The sequence below is a fragment of the Malus domestica genome, chromosome 12 (assembly GCF_042453785.1).
Source record: "Malus domestica chromosome 12, GDT2T_hap1".
NCBI lineage: Eukaryota > Viridiplantae > Streptophyta > Magnoliopsida > Rosales > Rosaceae > Malus > Malus domestica.
In genome coordinates, this window is record NC_091672.1 from 18,663,242 (window position 1) to 18,679,830 (window position 16,589).

At 37.8% G+C, this 16,589-nt stretch overlaps 3 protein-coding genes and 2 long non-coding RNA genes across 6 annotated transcripts; 2 read left to right on the forward strand and 3 right to left on the reverse strand.

Annotated features, from left to right (window-relative positions):
• Nucleotides 1–5,056: 5,056 nt before the first annotated feature.
• Nucleotides 5,057–6,860, reverse strand: LOC103423361 (anamorsin homolog 2-like). Of its 2 annotated transcripts, XM_070810119.1 has the most exons (7): nucleotides 6,722–6,860; nucleotides 6,010–6,100; nucleotides 5,835–5,884; nucleotides 5,661–5,735; nucleotides 5,529–5,582; nucleotides 5,345–5,418; nucleotides 5,057–5,236 (listed from the first exon to the last, which is right to left on the reverse strand). In XM_070810119.1, the coding sequence occupies exons 1-7, from the start codon at nucleotides 6,746–6,748 to the stop codon at nucleotides 5,221–5,223; spliced, it is 387 nt and encodes a 128-aa protein (XP_070666220.1). In that variant the 5' UTR covers nucleotides 6,749–6,860; the 3' UTR covers nucleotides 5,057–5,220. The 2 variants fall into 2 exon arrangements, with proteins under 2 accessions (XP_070666220.1, XP_028945665.1); XM_029089832.2 differs by having other exon boundaries at nucleotides 5,057–5,418.
• Nucleotides 6,861–9,742: 2,882 nt separating this feature from the next.
• On the forward strand, nucleotides 9,743–10,366 carry LOC139190227 (uncharacterized). The gene is made up of 2 exons (XR_011574314.1): nucleotides 9,743–9,972; nucleotides 10,202–10,366. It is a non-coding gene; the product is annotated as an uncharacterized lncRNA (long non-coding RNA).
• Nucleotides 10,367–11,156: 790 nt separating this feature from the next.
• Nucleotides 11,157–14,006, reverse strand: LOC103450077 (NADPH-dependent diflavin oxidoreductase 1-like). Its single transcript, XM_029090838.2, has 2 exons — nucleotides 13,719–14,006; nucleotides 11,157–13,321 (listed from the first exon to the last, which is right to left on the reverse strand). Exons 1-2 carry the CDS (start codon nucleotides 13,960–13,962, stop codon nucleotides 11,337–11,339), a joined length of 2,229 nt encoding a protein of 742 aa, XP_028946671.1. The 5' UTR covers nucleotides 13,963–14,006; the 3' UTR covers nucleotides 11,157–11,336.
• On the forward strand, nucleotides 13,208–14,214 carry LOC139190226 (uncharacterized). The gene is made up of 2 exons (XR_011574313.1): nucleotides 13,208–13,349; nucleotides 13,550–14,214. It is a non-coding gene; the product is annotated as an uncharacterized lncRNA (long non-coding RNA).
• On the reverse strand, nucleotides 14,096–16,381 carry LOC103450076 (lipid phosphate phosphatase gamma). Its single transcript, XM_008389398.4, has 2 exons — nucleotides 15,137–16,381; nucleotides 14,096–14,357 (listed from the first exon to the last, which is right to left on the reverse strand). Exon 1 carries the CDS (start codon nucleotides 15,822–15,824, stop codon nucleotides 15,156–15,158), a length of 669 nt encoding a protein of 222 aa, XP_008387620.2. The 5' UTR covers nucleotides 15,825–16,381; the 3' UTR covers nucleotides 14,096–14,357; nucleotides 15,137–15,155.
• Between the last annotated feature and the right edge of the window lie 208 nt (nucleotides 16,382–16,589).

The window sequence follows — 16,589 nt, forward strand, 5'->3', positions numbered from 1 at the left end:
GTTATTTAATCTACAAACAATCTGCAATATATTAGTCACTTTCCTCTGTCATTTATATTTCCAAGCAACCTTGTCATTTACATATTGTTCTATCTTTCCATATAAGTAAAGTCCTTATTTTTAAGGCAAACAAAGAACCTTAATTTGAGTAACTCCCACTCAATGGCACAATCTCTTGGTTCGAGGTCAAATTCAAGCGCAACCTCAATCATTCAAATCCCGTCTACTAGCGGCATTTAGTAGTGGCACGCCCGCACCCACCAATCTCGTATGTGAGCAAATCCCCGGCTTGCCCGCAAGGCGCCATGGCGGATTTAGGGAGCAAACATATTTTGGCACGCCCGGTGGGATTCTTATATGAAGTTAGATCATGAACAATCCTTATGTTCATGATTTTTCTGCTTTTTCGGAGGATGACGGTGTGGAAGAGCGCCCAAGCTATGGCTATCACATAGAGCCAACCTACAAGTTGCCAACTTATGGGTACATGGCGGAAAAGTACTCAAGTCCCATGGAACATGATTGTCGGCCAACTAGTGGCCCTCAAATAAATAATAATCTTACAGATTGGCCAACTTATGGCTATGATGAAGGTTATTATTCTTTTGAAGACAATCATATTCATGAATACTATGATAGGCCAATAAATGGCTTTGAGTATCAAAATGCTTCCAATGAGTACATAGAGCCAATATATGAGATGCCAACTCATGATCATCCGGATGAAAAGCTCTACAAAGAGGATGTGGGCAAATTAGAGAAGGTGTCCAAACTCCATGCGGCAAGCATCGAATATGGTGAAGAGGTGACTAAGTGTTTTAAAAGGGTGGAGGAAAGCTATACAACTTTTGGGGAAACTTTGAGAAATTTGATAGATCAAATGAGTCAAAAACCCTCTACAAAGCACACTCACCCTACTATAACCAAGGAAGAACAAATCATGCACGTTGTTGAAGGCCAAACAATGGCCCCACCCAATGAAAAATCCATGAAAATGGATATGGTTGTAGAAGACCAAGCCGTTGTAAGCGAAACACCAACGCTCGGGGGGCACAAGCCCACACCTCATGTGGAGCCCGAAGAAGAAGAAAATAGCTCCTACACTCTTCCCCGCCAACACAAGCATGTGGCCCGTATCAAGATCTCGAGGAGGACAAAGCTCGGGATCAAACATGAATGGCCACCTCCTATAGTTCCCAAGCTATATGGCATGACCAATTTAAATGGTGGGTATGATCTCTCTACACTCAATTTTAAAAAGAGAAAAAGATTTGAGTGTTGAGAGAAAAATAACACTTAAGCAGCCAAGGGGCTTCATCCAATTTGCCCGAATGGCTTTCTCTTGTGTTATTCTTTTGTGCATTTTCTCCAGTACCCTTTTCCTCCTTTTATCTTTCTTTCCTTTTTCTTTCCTTTTCTTTCTTCCTTTCCCTTTCTATCTCTTTCTGTCATGTCCTCTGCTTTGCCCGAAAGGGCTATCTCTATATATATCTATATATTATATTATACAAAAAGAGGCTGGTGGGTATATATATATATATATATATATATATTGAAAGAAAAGACAAAAATAATAATAATAATTGTTAAATAAAAACTGGGCAGTTTGCCCGATGCACTTTTCTTTTAAATTTGCCCACTTGGTTCTTTCTTTTACTTTGGTCTGTGTTGCCCTAGAGGGCTTTGTCCCTTTTTTGTTTCTCTTGCTTTGGTTGCCTGGCAGTCTTTCCTTTTATTTGTCCTTTCACTGTTTCCAGCCAACCCAACAGGGCCTTTAATTTCCTTTTTCTGTTTGCCCGAAAAGGCTCTGTTTTCTTTGTGTGTTTCTTGTGCTGTTACAAAGAAAAAGATATAAAAATTAAAAATTCCAAAAATCACAAAAACATTTTGCTTTCATGCTTTTGTTTTTCTTTTTTCTTGCTTTCTTTCCCTCTTTGTTTTCTTGCTGGGGAACTTTACAGAAAATATCAAAGAGTTAGGCAGCTTGTGAGTAGCCATTTTTACCCTTCCTTCGACTTTTCTCATATCCAATGGGTGTATTTAGCCCGAACCCAAAAGTTGAAATTAGAAAACCATCCAGTGGCTGTACCCAAATTCATGGAATGATAAGTTTCATAAAAAGCCGAAACTATGGCTTTCTTGCTGAAAAGCATGTCATCTGTGTCTCAAAGGCTATTGCAAGAAGAGCATAGGGTTATCTTGCCCGACTGGTGGTGCCCGATAGAACCATAACCATGCCTGACGGGAATGACGTCTTCCCTGCTCACCACCAACAGACTCTACATGTTTCCCTAACTCTCACTAGCTCCTACAACCAAGGGTCGGGCTACTTCGGCGACTACCATTGACGGCTACTTCAAGAGCTTCTGATTTGGTTACTATTTATTATTGGGGACCAGCTTTCATAAGTGAGAAAATAGAACAATAGAGCTGCATTTAAATATGAACTACGAAAGGTTGAGAAAGATAGCAGAAAATTGATGTTGTTATTGCCCGAATGAGCTATAATCTTGCCCGATGATGCTCGTGCCATAGCTGCGCCTGAAGGAGATGCTGGAAATTGCACCGACTCTTTCAACAAACCTGTCAATGGCTTCCTAACCCAAAAACTCCTTAAATGGTGGACAGAACAAGCTACTATGAAAAACAAGTCAACCAACAACATTGTAGCTCACAGCTGCTTATCGTTACCTACCAACATACAGCCAACATAGTAGCTGCAGCTTCAAGGCCAGCCACTACACTTCAGCCTTCATCTTCAAACTCACCACTGGTTGGGGGAAGTGGGCAAAAATTTGCTTTTGCAGGTCACCCGAATGCCTGATGAGGCTTTGTTTGTCCAGTTATACAGAACACAACAAGAAGTGCATTGATTTCAACATGCGTGGTCTTCGAGCCGATCCTTAACCGCATCATTTTCCCAGCAGATTAGTGTTGGAACCCCGGTCAGCTTAAACTTTGAGTCTACTCTCCATGGGTGATGTGCAGTCCTCCATGTTGGCCCATCTTTGACATATGTTCTCAAAAGTGCAACATCATCTGGTATAGCTTCTAGCTTTTTTATAGATTACAGATTCAGATCTCACACAATCAGGGCACTAACTGAGAGAGGGAGAAAGGTCCTCGTCAGCCAAGAGGATGAGGAAATTAACTTTGTTGTTTGGAGCTGCTGCTTTGAGAGGCATCTTTTCACTTCGCCTAATTCCAAAGAGGCAAAGTTTGGGAAAGAAGAAGGATTGTTCTCTCTCTTTTTCTTTTTCTGTCTCTCTCTCTCCCCTTTTTCTTTTCCTTTTGTCTCAGTCCCCTTCTTGCCCGAAAGGGCACTTCTTTCTTTTTTTTTTTTTTTTTCTTTCTCTCTCTCTCACTCTTTCCTTTTCTTTTTCCTTCTTTTCCTTCCTTTCTCTTTCTCCTTGTCTCTGTCAATGTCTCCCTGTTTTCTTTACTTTGCCCGTTGGGCTTGGTATATTTTATATATATATATATATATATATATATATATATATATATAATATAAGAAGAAGAAAAGAATCTGAGTGCTTTTGCCCGAAAGGGCTAGATATATATATATATATATATATTATATTTATATTATATTACATTACATATGAAAAGAGGCAAAAAGAAAAAGACAAAAAATAAATAGTTGCCCAAGTTTATTTATGTTTTATCCTTGTTCTCCAGTTTGCCCGACTTCGGGCATTTGTCCAGTTTATTATCTATGTAATCAGTGAGGTTGCTCCCATGTTTTTTGGTATCAACAAGAAGGATGCACAAGTCAGACAACATTCTTTCCAATGCTAGTTGCACTACCAATTACCTTGCTCATCTTGCTAAGTTTCTCAACGACGAAAGGACTGAAGAGGTAGACGTGCCTCTTCCTTCGACATCAATCCTGGCAGCATTGGGGTTGTAAGTTTCACAAACTTTGCTCAAATTTGTAAAACTTGGGGGCACTGTTTGCACTCAAAATATACCCATTTTTACTTATTTGGGCAATTCGGGTAAAATATGGCATTTGGAGGATTAATATGCAAGAAAGCTAACTTGGAAAGATATTTAGATGCAAGTGGAGGGGTTGGACACTATAATATTGTTCTTCCAATTTGTTTTGGTGGTGGAGATTTGTCAAGCATTGTTTAATCAAGATACATGCATGTTTGGCAAGTAGATGGAAAGGCATCAGCAAGCTTTCGGGCAAGGAACATGTGAAAGAAGCAAACTTGCTTCTTTTAAATGTTAGTTTATTACAAGTGGGAAAACATGTGCTAAAAACATGTGGTGGAGATGCAAATCCCTTTTTAATATTGTTTCTACATGCAAGTTGGCAAAAGGAAATGCAAGCTGCCCAAGCTTCTTTCGGGCAGGTACAAAACCTCAGCAGGAGGGTTTCCTCCAGACCTCTATAAAAAGGAGCAGATGCACAAGGATTATAGACACTAAAAACAACCAATCAAAACTCTACTCAAATTAGCTCATCAGCTTCCTTGTAGACATTTATTTTTAGCCAAGCATCCTTTGCTTTTCTTGTTTATTAGCTCTGCTACTCACTTGTAGTATCGATCGGATTTGTAGCTTTTATGTACAACCCTCTTTCAGTCATTTAATCTACAAACAATCTGCAATATATTAGTCACTTTCCTCTGTCATTTATATTTCCAAGCAACCTTGTCATTTACATATTGTTCTATCTCTCCATATAAGTAAAGTCCTTATTTTTAAGGCAAACAAAGAACCTTAATTTGAGTAACTCCCACTCAATGGCACAATCTCTTGGTTCAAGGTCAAATTCAGGCGCAACCTCAATCATTCAAATTCCGTCTACTAGCGGCATTTAGTAGTGGCGCGCCCACACCCACCAATCTCGTATGTGAGCAAATCCCCGGCTTGCCCGCAAGGCGCCATGGCGGATTTAGGGAGCAAACACTATCCTTGATGATAAATATCCCTCCTCTTCCTCTTTGTTGGATTCATGACATGGTCGTAGATGTGGCGGTCCAAATTATGTTTGTTTGGGTCTTGAACAGTGATCATCTAACGAGTCAGTTAAAAGCGGCGATACCAAACATTAAACTCAGATTTTTACTCCTGCCCAATGCTTAGAGTCTCATCCATGGCTGACATCATGTACATATATGATTCCGACATTAAGTACCCAATTAAATAACATTGAATCTGAGGATTCTGTACCAAAACTTCATTCCACAGACGGCACCAACCATTCTAGCTGTCTGGTTCGCTGAACTTGGCCGACAAATGTACCCGGAAAAGGGAAACATTAAACATGAAACCGGAGGCAAAGAGAGGGACAGGGGGAGGGAAGGATTGAGTTTGATCCAACAAATACCTTATTGCCTGTTTCCAAACTGGGAGACCCTTGAAAGGACACGCAGAGCAACGAAAAGCATCCTCTTGTTTACACTGCAGACTGCAGATTATGACTTTCAGGGAAATAGAAAGAGCAAACAGAAGGGAAGGAATAACGGAAGACGTCCTTAAAAAGAAGATTTATCAGAAATAACAGTGCATACTCTGTCAAAGTCACAATGCCTCTCGAAATCGGTGAAATCAACAGCACAGCCTGCCTGCAAACGAGAAACATTTACCATGAGAAGCGGCAGAGAGACAGTGGGAGAAAATGATTGATTTGAATCCAACCATACCTTCTCGTCTAGTATGAAAGGAGGAATACCCTTAACAGGACATGCAGAGCATCGAAAAGCATCCCCGAGTCCACACTGCAGATTGTACAGATTAAACAAAAGAACAGATATACTTAAAATGCACTGCCACATTGCGACCTGCAAATGTTCAAATCTAGTGGGGTGGGAGACTACCATCTCTACTTTCTTGCAAGGTGGTTTACTTGGGATTGTAACTGCAACAGCTGCAAAAGCACATTACTCAGTACAGAGCGAAAATCGCACTTGACTCCACTTTTTGACAAACTCTGGAAAAAATTCACAAAAAAAGAGAAAAAAGAAAAATAATTTGTGAACCACGATTCCTTACGTAGATCCGGTCTCTTCCTATCCTCCTCTGTCAACAAACTATCCTCATCAATCAGACCATCATCTTCTAACTCAATTTTTGGCAAATCCACCTACATAAAGAGAAGAGACCAAATTAAAACGAAATTGACTAATTAGCAGCTACCACGATTGGACATGTTCAACAAATCCATGATCAACTCTAACGCACAAATTAATTCAAGCATTATCTCTAAGAATCAAACTCAAATTCGTGGTAGATGAAATTGCAATCAATCGAACACAGCCGTCGTAGTTCTACGAACTTGCAAGAATCAAAGATCTCAAGCAAAGATCTCAAGACCGGCGGAAAACATCGGTGATACTAGAGTAATTATATTATAGAATGCAAGATAAGAACAGAGAAGAGCAAAACCCTAACCAAACTTCGAAGATTACCGCAATCGGTGCGACCAGAGTGCGACACTACAACTCAAAAATAATACAATGCAGCATCATATTTCAGCAACGAAACGCAAATGTCAGCCATGAATCAACACCAGCAGCACACGTTCAAAGCAAAGATCAATTTCAGTGACAAATCAATTCAAGATCGCAAGTACAGAAACTCAAATTTCATTGACAATTTCAGCGACAAATCAACTCAAGATCGCAAGAACCGAAACGCAATTTCAGCGGCAAATATCGAAAAGGAAAGATCAAAGAGAAAAGAAAGAAAACGAAGCTGGACTCACAGGTTTGATCGAAGCCGGATTCGCCATGACTTCAAGCTCTCTTCTCCAAGCTACTTTTTATCGTGAATTTATTTTCCGATTCCGACTCTCTGATTTGTGAATTTCGGTGTGTGCTTCTGCTTTTGTTATTACTTGGCGGCTTGGCGCCCAATTATTTATTTATGCTTTTTTAAAATGTACTGCACGAAAAAATCAAAAAAAAATCAAAAAATCAAAAACAAAGAAAAAATAAAAAAGAAATTTCCAAATGTTTTCAATTAACAAAGAACGTGTAAGATTCAGATGACAACTTATTAGTGATTAATTCTTTATAATATTACACACGCTATTTTTAGCCACTTATAAGTTTCTGTTCTTCGCATTGGAAAACCTGGTAGGAAGTCAGAACAAGTAGCCTGAGCCCTAGCCCATCCTTACTAAGAGTTTGAATTGCTCCGTAGGAGGATAGTAGGGCGAATGAATCATATGTTCCTGTACAAATTTTGATTAAGATGCTTTGATCAATTGTTAACTCAACGTTTTTCTATTTATTTAACATATCAAATTCATCTTTGACGAAAATTGAACATAAGATATTTTACTTACAAATAAAAATGAATACGACTAAACCGTATGACTTAGTAGAATTTCGTGGCTTTATTAAAATTATTAATTTGGCTTTATTAAAAATATTATTTAACTAATTCCTCATTATCTCTAAAAAAATGAGTAATGAAGTCATTAATGCTTTCATAAGAAAATTCATTAGTGTGTTAAAATTTTATGTATCGTTATACAAAAAAATCTGTTTAAAACTTGTGGTACAGTTGAAAATAAACATACCGATCATTTTGTTACGTTCATAATCTAATGTACCAATAAACAAAATATGCTAGAAATCCAAATGTATCGTAAAATCAAATATACGCATATTAAACGTACAAATATAATTAAACGTACCTTCAATAAAGTTATAGAAGATATAAAATGTTTAATCAAATTCTTAAAAGGAATAGATGTTTAATCAACGAAATGAAAAACGAAGCATCTACATCAAAATGCTCCCATTTTAAAGAAACACGCCCCAAAATAGTAATAACTGTCAATGAGTAAAAAGATATGCAATATTACAAATGAAATTTTAAAATGAACTAAAATATTTCTCTAAAGTTGTTTGGGACAATACTTTAGTTTTTAAAGTTGATGTCACGTCTTGGAGCTTTCAGGTACGTATACTTTATCAACATTGACACCTTTCTGTTGAAGCTAAAATGTTTCTAACTTCTCAAGTAAGCTTACAACTTCATGCATCAAATTTTTGTTATTTCCATATTGTAATCCTCACGAATCCTATTTAAGAATTATAACATTCAGTAAAGATAAAAGAGTCTATAAATAATATTTTTAACTACACCTTTTCTATGAGTTATAAAATTGGTTTCGACCCAATTTTAACTACTTTAGAAATTTTACTGTAGCTAATTTATAATAATGGCGAACAAGAATGTTGATACGGCTCACCTTAAGTTACAATAATGTGTTAGTAAAAGGTAACATCGCCACATAACGTTCCATGTGTATTTGAGAAATTACTCCGGTTTTGCCAGCTGCCTATGTGGGTACGTTATGTATTTTCTTTATTTTACAATTTTTTTCCTTAGTATATAAAATTTTGCACTTAAAATTTTATTCTTTCTATTTTTATTTTTATTTTGACAAACCTTTAGAATTTAGTTAAGGAAGAGCATTTTATGGGTTTTAGAAAACTCATCCAGGAGACAAGTATTAGTGTAAGATAACAATGTATATGCGTGTGGAATTTAATATTTTGTGGCAGACTTATTGTATGAACTAATTTAATCTCCTGTCATTTCTTTATAGTGGAAATTATTTTGATAATTTTAAAGTTTAATTAAGATTTATCACAAAGCCATATTAATATATACAATATATTCTATATTAAATATATAGTTTTGTATTATTATTCTATATAAGTTATATAAAAAAAAAAGTTTTAGTCATTATTTATTTTTATTATGAGAGTTCCTTATTATCATTACTAGGATAAATTTTACTTAACATGTTGTTGTCCAAAATTAAAATAAACTAGTATAGTATTTGTATAGGCAAGAATTAAGAAGACATACATACAAGTATGAAAAATGTGAAAGAATATATAAACACTCGTGATTCATCATTATTCCTCCACGAGTAGATAATGGTTACACTTACATTATCGTTTAGATTTTTAAAATCCTCCAAACCCTCATTAATAATGTTTTTATTTGAGGGAAAAATTAATAATAATTATTGTAGAAATGTAAAAAATGTAAAAAAAAATATATATATACAATCACTCATAGTGACAAGCTTTACAACTTTCATGAAGGGGTCAACTTCGAAATCCAACACTATAATCCATAAACCTTAAATTTATATTTAACCGTCGATTGTCATTTACGCTTTATTCTTCTTACTGAATTTCATTTTTTAAATTTTCTTTTTTGAAAACATGATCATCGGGCGGATGTAAGAAGATGAACGGTTCAAATCTTTAAATCACGATTCGATATTTACAGTTAACTGAAATATGAGTCGATGTCATATAGTTTGTAGAAACTTTATAAACATCAAGCAATATTTTCACTAACCATAAAACTCTGAACATAATATCAACGATCCAAACCGTTCATCTTCCTGCATCCTCTAATAAATGTTTACAAAAAAGAAAATCTGAAAAAACAAAATTTGATGAGAAAAATGAAATGCATATGTAAACAACAATCAACGGTTAAGTTTTGATCTATAATTTATATGATTATAGTGGCAAAATTCGAATTTAAGCTCTTCACAAAAGTTGTAAAGTTTGTCATTATGAGTGTTTATATTTTTTTTCTATATTTTTTTGCACTTCTACATTAATTAAAAAACTATTAAAGACTTTACTTAAATAATAGCCGTAAGATAAATGAGAGTAAATCTGTATTGTTGGATTCTATTTCACTTATATTATTAGAACTTTTTTGGACGAAAAAAAACCCTTCTCCATTCCATTATTTTCCAATTTTACCATTTGATCAAAACAAAAGCCCTAATCCCATTCTCTCTCCCCACTCCCGTAACCCTCTTTCCCGGTCTCGCCGTCTGTTTTTCCTAACCCTTCTCTCCCGCCGTATGTTTCAGTTCTTCTAGTAGCCTCTCTCAGTCTCTCTTTTCTCCTACTTCGTGCAGTGGACAAGGCTCTTGCTGTAGTTGAAGCATTGGAAGGAAAGGTCAGTTCTTATTTGGTTGAAACACGTTGATTTTTTGTTTCTTGGACCTATCTGGATCGATTAGTTACAAATCTTGTGCTGATTTTTCAGTTTAATGTTGGGTATTTAACTATTTATTTCTATGTTATTGATAGATATTCCTTTATATAGTGATTTTCATTTTTCTTAACTATGAATTTAGTGGATTAAGTACTTTGTTTCTAATTTCTAAACTCTTCTGGTTTTGCAGAGTTTGCCTTCATTTTATTATTATTTTGTATGTAAGTTAAGCACGCAACACCAGTTCAGTTTATAGATTGATATCTTAGCATCTGTTTCCATTTCTTTGTATGCAATGTTCAAGGAAGAGCTGATTATTTTTATCTCCAAAGGTTACCCATCATTAAATGAGGCAGTTGAAAGCTTGGAATGTTTATTTTTTGCGGAAAGTTTTTGTTTAGCTGTAGTTATTATAATTCGTATATTTTCTTGTCTTTCCTGATACATTTTATATACTTTTGGATGTGACAATATGGTATGTATATATTTATTTAGTATTATGTTTTTCATTTGATTATTTATTGGTTTAAAATATATTTTTCTTAACGGGTAATGGGTCGGGTCATATTACTTGTTAATATTATCGAGTTGATTTTGGGTCGGGTCATTTTACTTGTTTATTTTAAAGGGTGTTACATGACACAACCCGTTAAAATATCGGGTATGACACGAAAATGACACGAACACAGAAAACACGACATGAATGCCAGATCTAAATAAGAATGAGAGTGTAAATTGGGCCCATCAATTTTTTCAACTTACAAACATATTCTTGTTTAGAGGAATGTGATTGGATAAATAAGTCATACAATGATCACTACGCTCAAAAGTATATTGTCCTTGCTATTTATAAGATATCTCAGTTACGAATAAAAAAAATATCATTAAACCTTAGTATGTACTTTTTAATTTACCATTGTATTGGTAAAACTAATATTCAGCTTTAATCCATGCATTTGATTAACTTTTTTTTTTCTTTAGAGAAAACATTTTCGTGTTTATTTAACCATCTAATACAATTTAAGATGATTGTAATCTTTTGATTCAACATGGTTCATTCAATCAGTTGTAGCAAGCGAATTTTTCATAGTTTAGCACTCATATTATAAATAAATTAAAATTAGAGTCATTTAGTCAATCAACTGTAACAAATAAATGTACGACTCATAATAAATCATGTTAATCATAAGGATTAAGTTAACTTTTAACCAAAAAATGAAAATCACAACTTTATTCAATAGTTGTAAGGAAAATATGATCCTATAGTACTACTCCTGCCAGCGGATGGCAAATTCAAAGCTAGTGACAGTGGCAGCGATGCTCAACTAACTCCATGCTTCGACATGGTATTTGCCAGCATCTTGTATATCTTTAAGACATCTTACTGCTGATTCCTGTGGAAGCCCACTCTCTTTAGCAATAATTTCCTCGAATGTAGATAATACATCTGCCGGCATTTTTGTAGCCGAACCGGCAACGTAGATAGCAGCTCCTCCATGCCTCAACAAATCATACACCCTTTTGCTATGTTCCCGCATCCTATGTTGCACATAGACCTTGTTATGTGACTGGTCGTCCCTTGAGAAGGCAACATAAAACCCTCCACCCTTTGCTTCCGAAAGAATCCCACCATTTTCGGAATGAGATAACCAAAAGTCTTTGTATAAAAAATCCTTGTCTTTGTTTCTGCAGCCAAGGAAGAACATCACTGGAGCAGTTCTTGTACTATTCAAACTTTGTATGGCCCTTTCTTCCACAAATCCACGAAAAGGTGCACACCCGGTTCCAGGTCCGATGAGAATGAGAGGAAGAGATGGCGGTGGGGGAGGAAGGGAACCTTTTCGAAACCACACTGGTACATAAACTTCTTGTTTGGCATCAAGCTTTGCTAGCCAGTTTGAGCAGAGACCTGCTCGATTGCGTCCAAGGGGTGATCTCCATGACGCGACAGTCACTGTTAAGTGAACTTGATTCGGGTGAGCTGAAGGGGACGAAGAGATGGAGAAAGCTCTTGGTTTCAAAGGAGGAACCACCTGCACCAGCCATTCAAAGGGGATTTGAACGGAGGGAAACTTCTTCAATACATCGTTTACTGTCATCCGTTCCTTATGAATGTATTTGTGCAGAACGGTTCTCCCTTCAGGTGACACTAAATGTTCAAGTATTCCCTTTTCATGTTCATCTGTTGCAAACATATGCATTACCTCAAAGAAATAGGGTCGAGGAGAAGCAGATGCAACATCCATTGTCAATTCAACAAAGGCTTTCAATTTGATGGCGGCAATACTACAAGCACCAGGAAGCTGGTTCTCCGCGTCCAAAGGATGGACGCTGATGAATGATTCAGGGTCCACATTACAACGAAGCATGAAATCATCTATTGCAGCAGGGTTTTGACAGGGAACAACCTCAAGGAGGTCACCGACATCGTATTCAATAGCAGGGGAAACAAATTCAAATTCCAAGTGATGCACCTCTTTATCATCTTTACTGCCAGATGATTTAGTAAGTCGTTCATTTTTCACCAATTTGAGAAAGCAGTCGGGCTTATTCTCGTCATGAGATGAGAACTTTCCTGGAGACATTTTGCGAGCCCTTTCAATGTGCAACAACGCGGCCTGATGATTCAAGTCTGAAGTGGCGGAGAGTTGTGAATCCAATTTGTCGATTTCATGATACAGAATCCGAATTTTCGGTTGAGCCTCCTTAACCTTGTCATCTGGTATAAAAAATTCTGGGCCATTTGGGAAGTAGTAGTTGGGATGGATTTCATTCAACATATTCCACAAAGATGTCATCCAAGGATCCAAAACAGCTTCGTACCCTGATGGGTGCTGTTCATCTCCTAAACCTCTTTCGACGATAGGGGTTCCCCCAAGCTGCAAAAGTCTTCTGTCAAGCCTCTTTGCAACATAATTAAACTTCTGGTAACCGGAATCACCCAACCCGAAAACAGCATAATGAAGTCCTTGAAGCCATTGCCCACTTAGGTTTCTCCGCAGAAGAAAATTCCAAAATCCGTTCATGGAATCAGGAGTAACCCCCTGGCCTGTGGTTGAAACGACAAAAATTACTACAGTTCTGCTGCCCTCCTCTTGAGCTAAGCAACCAGCGTCGTATCGGTCCACGGAAAGGAGGTGGACCGGACAGCAGCCTCTGCGCTCGGCTTCACGACCCACCCGCTCAGCGGCCTCTACAGCGTTTCCGGTTTGAGTTGCGTAGAGTATGAGCAGTTTCTTCGGTGTCTCCTCCATGCCTAATGAGATAGGGCCGGCTGGAATTCGATGAGTACGTACGTGGATGAAGGTAGCTGCTGCGCAGAAGGGTAATATTTATGGGTGTATTTTTGCTCACCACCATTTAGAGTGGTGTATGCTCACCACCATATTTATCACCGTTAGATGAATTTGAATTTTAAGATTTGTGCTTATCCACTACACGAATCTCAAAATTCAAACTCATCTAACGGTAATTAATAAGATGGTAAGCATACACCATACTAAATGGTGGTGAGCAAAAATGCTCCCAATATTTATAGGGAAACCGCTAATTACAAGTTTCTTAGATTACCCCTCTGTTTTTCTTTAACGTGTTACACAAGGTTTCTTTGTTTCGTCTCCTTATATTGGTGGGATTCCAACTTTGACGCAAACTAGGTCAAGGTAAATCAATCTATTCCAAGAGAATATAATGACCTCAAGACTGACCTGAGCAAGATTTACTCAAATCCCTCTGAGCAAGTAGTATCCGCAACGCACCATGGAAGTTTTCGCAGTTCGGATTGGAGCACCATGGAAGTTTTCGCAGTTCGGATTGGGGTTCTGCTTTCAACGGACCCGTGTCCATAACCTCAGAATGTGGCTTCTGCTCCACTTGCAAAACCCGACACTTACAAACATTTGTGCCTATTCGACATGATGATTCATCTAAAACAAATGTCCAAGTCGGCATTTGTGCCTATCCGAGCAATTGTGGCATTTATGCAAAGAAAACAAACCACGCAAATAGGACCGCTGATTAGTGATATATTGTAGTTGAGCCTACAAGTTACCATAAAGCATTCACAAATTCAAGAGCCACGCAATTGGAAAAGTGTGCTTAACAATTTAAGCAAAATTATATTGAATATGTGTGCTGAACAAACATGTAAACAATTGTCAATACAAAGTAACTAATAATCTCAAACTTTCCTATTACAGAAGAGCAGTGTAAACAAGATCCGTCCAACTGGCTTCTAGTATAATTATTTTCAGAATTGAGCGATACCAAGTATAATTGTTTTTCGAATGGAGCGATACCAAGCGAATAATATCTTGTCCATACAAGCAAAGTCCGAATCAACTTACCTGGAAAACAAGAAAAGAAGAGCATTTAAATACTAAGTTGCAAATAATTTTAAGCTCTAAATATGCATTTCATGCCAGTTTTGCGGCTAGGCACCCTTGGAACTAAAGGGCTAAAGGATTAAGCACATAAACAAAGCAATGCAACAAGACATATCAACCATCATCAGGGGTGTTCTCTGAAGCTCATCTATAAAAAACCCAGGTTCGGCATGTACTGAGATATGATGTCACAATTTCTATAGGAGATTACATATAATTACATAGTGTATTGTCATAACTTCCTTTCATAAAGACTGCTCTCCCATGTACACTTCTGTTTCCAACTTCCTCAAGACTCTAACAATCTCCTTTGAGACTTATTTCGTCATGAATAACACCAAAACCGACAAAGTTTGCACTTGAAATTTTAACAGCACAACGAAGCCACACAAATCCAAGCTCAGTCCATGACTCTATAGCTACAACCAAATGACAGAAGCCTACAACCCCTGTTCCCTTTCCTCTATTCAACAATCAACAAGAATACTCCTTCCCTAATGTACTCAATCACTGCTCAATCAACTATTCAATCAAAAAAGCAACACTAAACTACGATAAAGTATTGACATTCCATTGGACAATCAAAAAGCAACACTAAACTACGATAAAGTATTGACATTCCATTCGATCATAGCTCACCGAAACATATACCAAACGAACATGAGTAGCATCTCAAGTATAACTTCAACAGCTCAATGCAGGAATAAAAAAACAAATAGAAATGTTTGCATCGCACGTACCCGAATGCGCTTTCATCAATCAGATACTCTTGGCAGCCAGTTTGCTCCTCGCCTCTCGCGCATTATCATACTCAAACTTCAACACATTGGGTATATGAGAAGTGTCCTTAATATAAAAATACCTCCCAAACCAGCTCTCTTCGATCATCGGAAAGCTCGGGTAAAGCACAGAATTCACAACCCAGAACCACACTGCCCCCAGAAAAACTCCGAGGGCCGAGCCAGCGAACACCTGAGCCACCGTGTGGTAACCCAAATAAACCCTCGAATACATGGTCAGCAAAGCCAAAACCCATGGCGGAAAAATCACAGCCCACTTGTTCGTCCTGTCCGAGAGCCCAATCCCTTTGTAAGTCAGGAGAGTAAAGTAGGTGGCGAAGAAGAACATGTACTGCGAGTGACTCGAGGGCCATCCGTGCGAGTCGCACATCTCGAGCAGGGCGCAGGTTTCCGGCCGAGCTTGCTGGAAGAAATCCTTGATGAGTTCGTTGATGACCTGGGAGATTAAGAGGCCGACGGCAAAGAACATGCCTTGGAGCTCACGGCGGAAGAAGAAGTGGCAGACGAAGCCGCCGAGGCTGATGAATACTGGGATTAGGGAAATCCAAGCGAGGAAGTGACCCAGTGGGTCGCCTCTCTGGTACCGGACGTGGGTCAGCGTCACGGCTTTGAGAGACGGCTCAGCCATGGCGGAGACGCCGGGAGAGGCAGAGGATTTCTGGGTTTTGGGTTCGCGATTGAATCCGAGGTTATGGGAGTTGGGATTGAGAAATGGCGGCTCGCCGGATCTGGGTTGGAGTGAATCTGAGCGGGAGATGTAGGGTGTTGAGAAATGGGATCGGAATTGAGTTGGGAAAGTGGGGATTGGAGAATTGTTGAAAAGGGAAGATGATTGGCTTTTGATTTGGATATGGTGTGCTTGTTTCTCCAGAAAGTTGAAGAAACCGTTGACGCTGAAAATTTTCTTTTATCTATGATTCAACATATAAAGGAGGACACATATTGGCGTAGCTTTCGGTATCCCAAAAGGAAAAGATCCGGCGAGTAATAGTAGCTAACGAAAACTAACCGCACAATATACGAAGAAAAACGAATAAAATCACAGAATTCCTATAAAAAAGATCAGGCGAGACAACACTTTCAGGCTTATCTAACCTGATTGTGGGGCATGGCACTGCTCTATATTGGCCAATGGTACTGATTTTACCATAAAGGGAAGCCTTAAACTCACTTCATTGTGGAAGAACACCTTTTTTAGTTTTAAGGATATTTGAGAGCACTATTACCATATTGAAACCAATGTAGAAAATGGAGTAAAATTCCTTTGTATTTCCTATGAATATAGCGAGAAACATATTCTAGAGAAGATGGAACATCCCAACGAGTGGATTACACCTATTTAGGCCCACTGTGTGGTTGGCCAGAAGCCCGAGATTCCAAAGGAATTTTCACT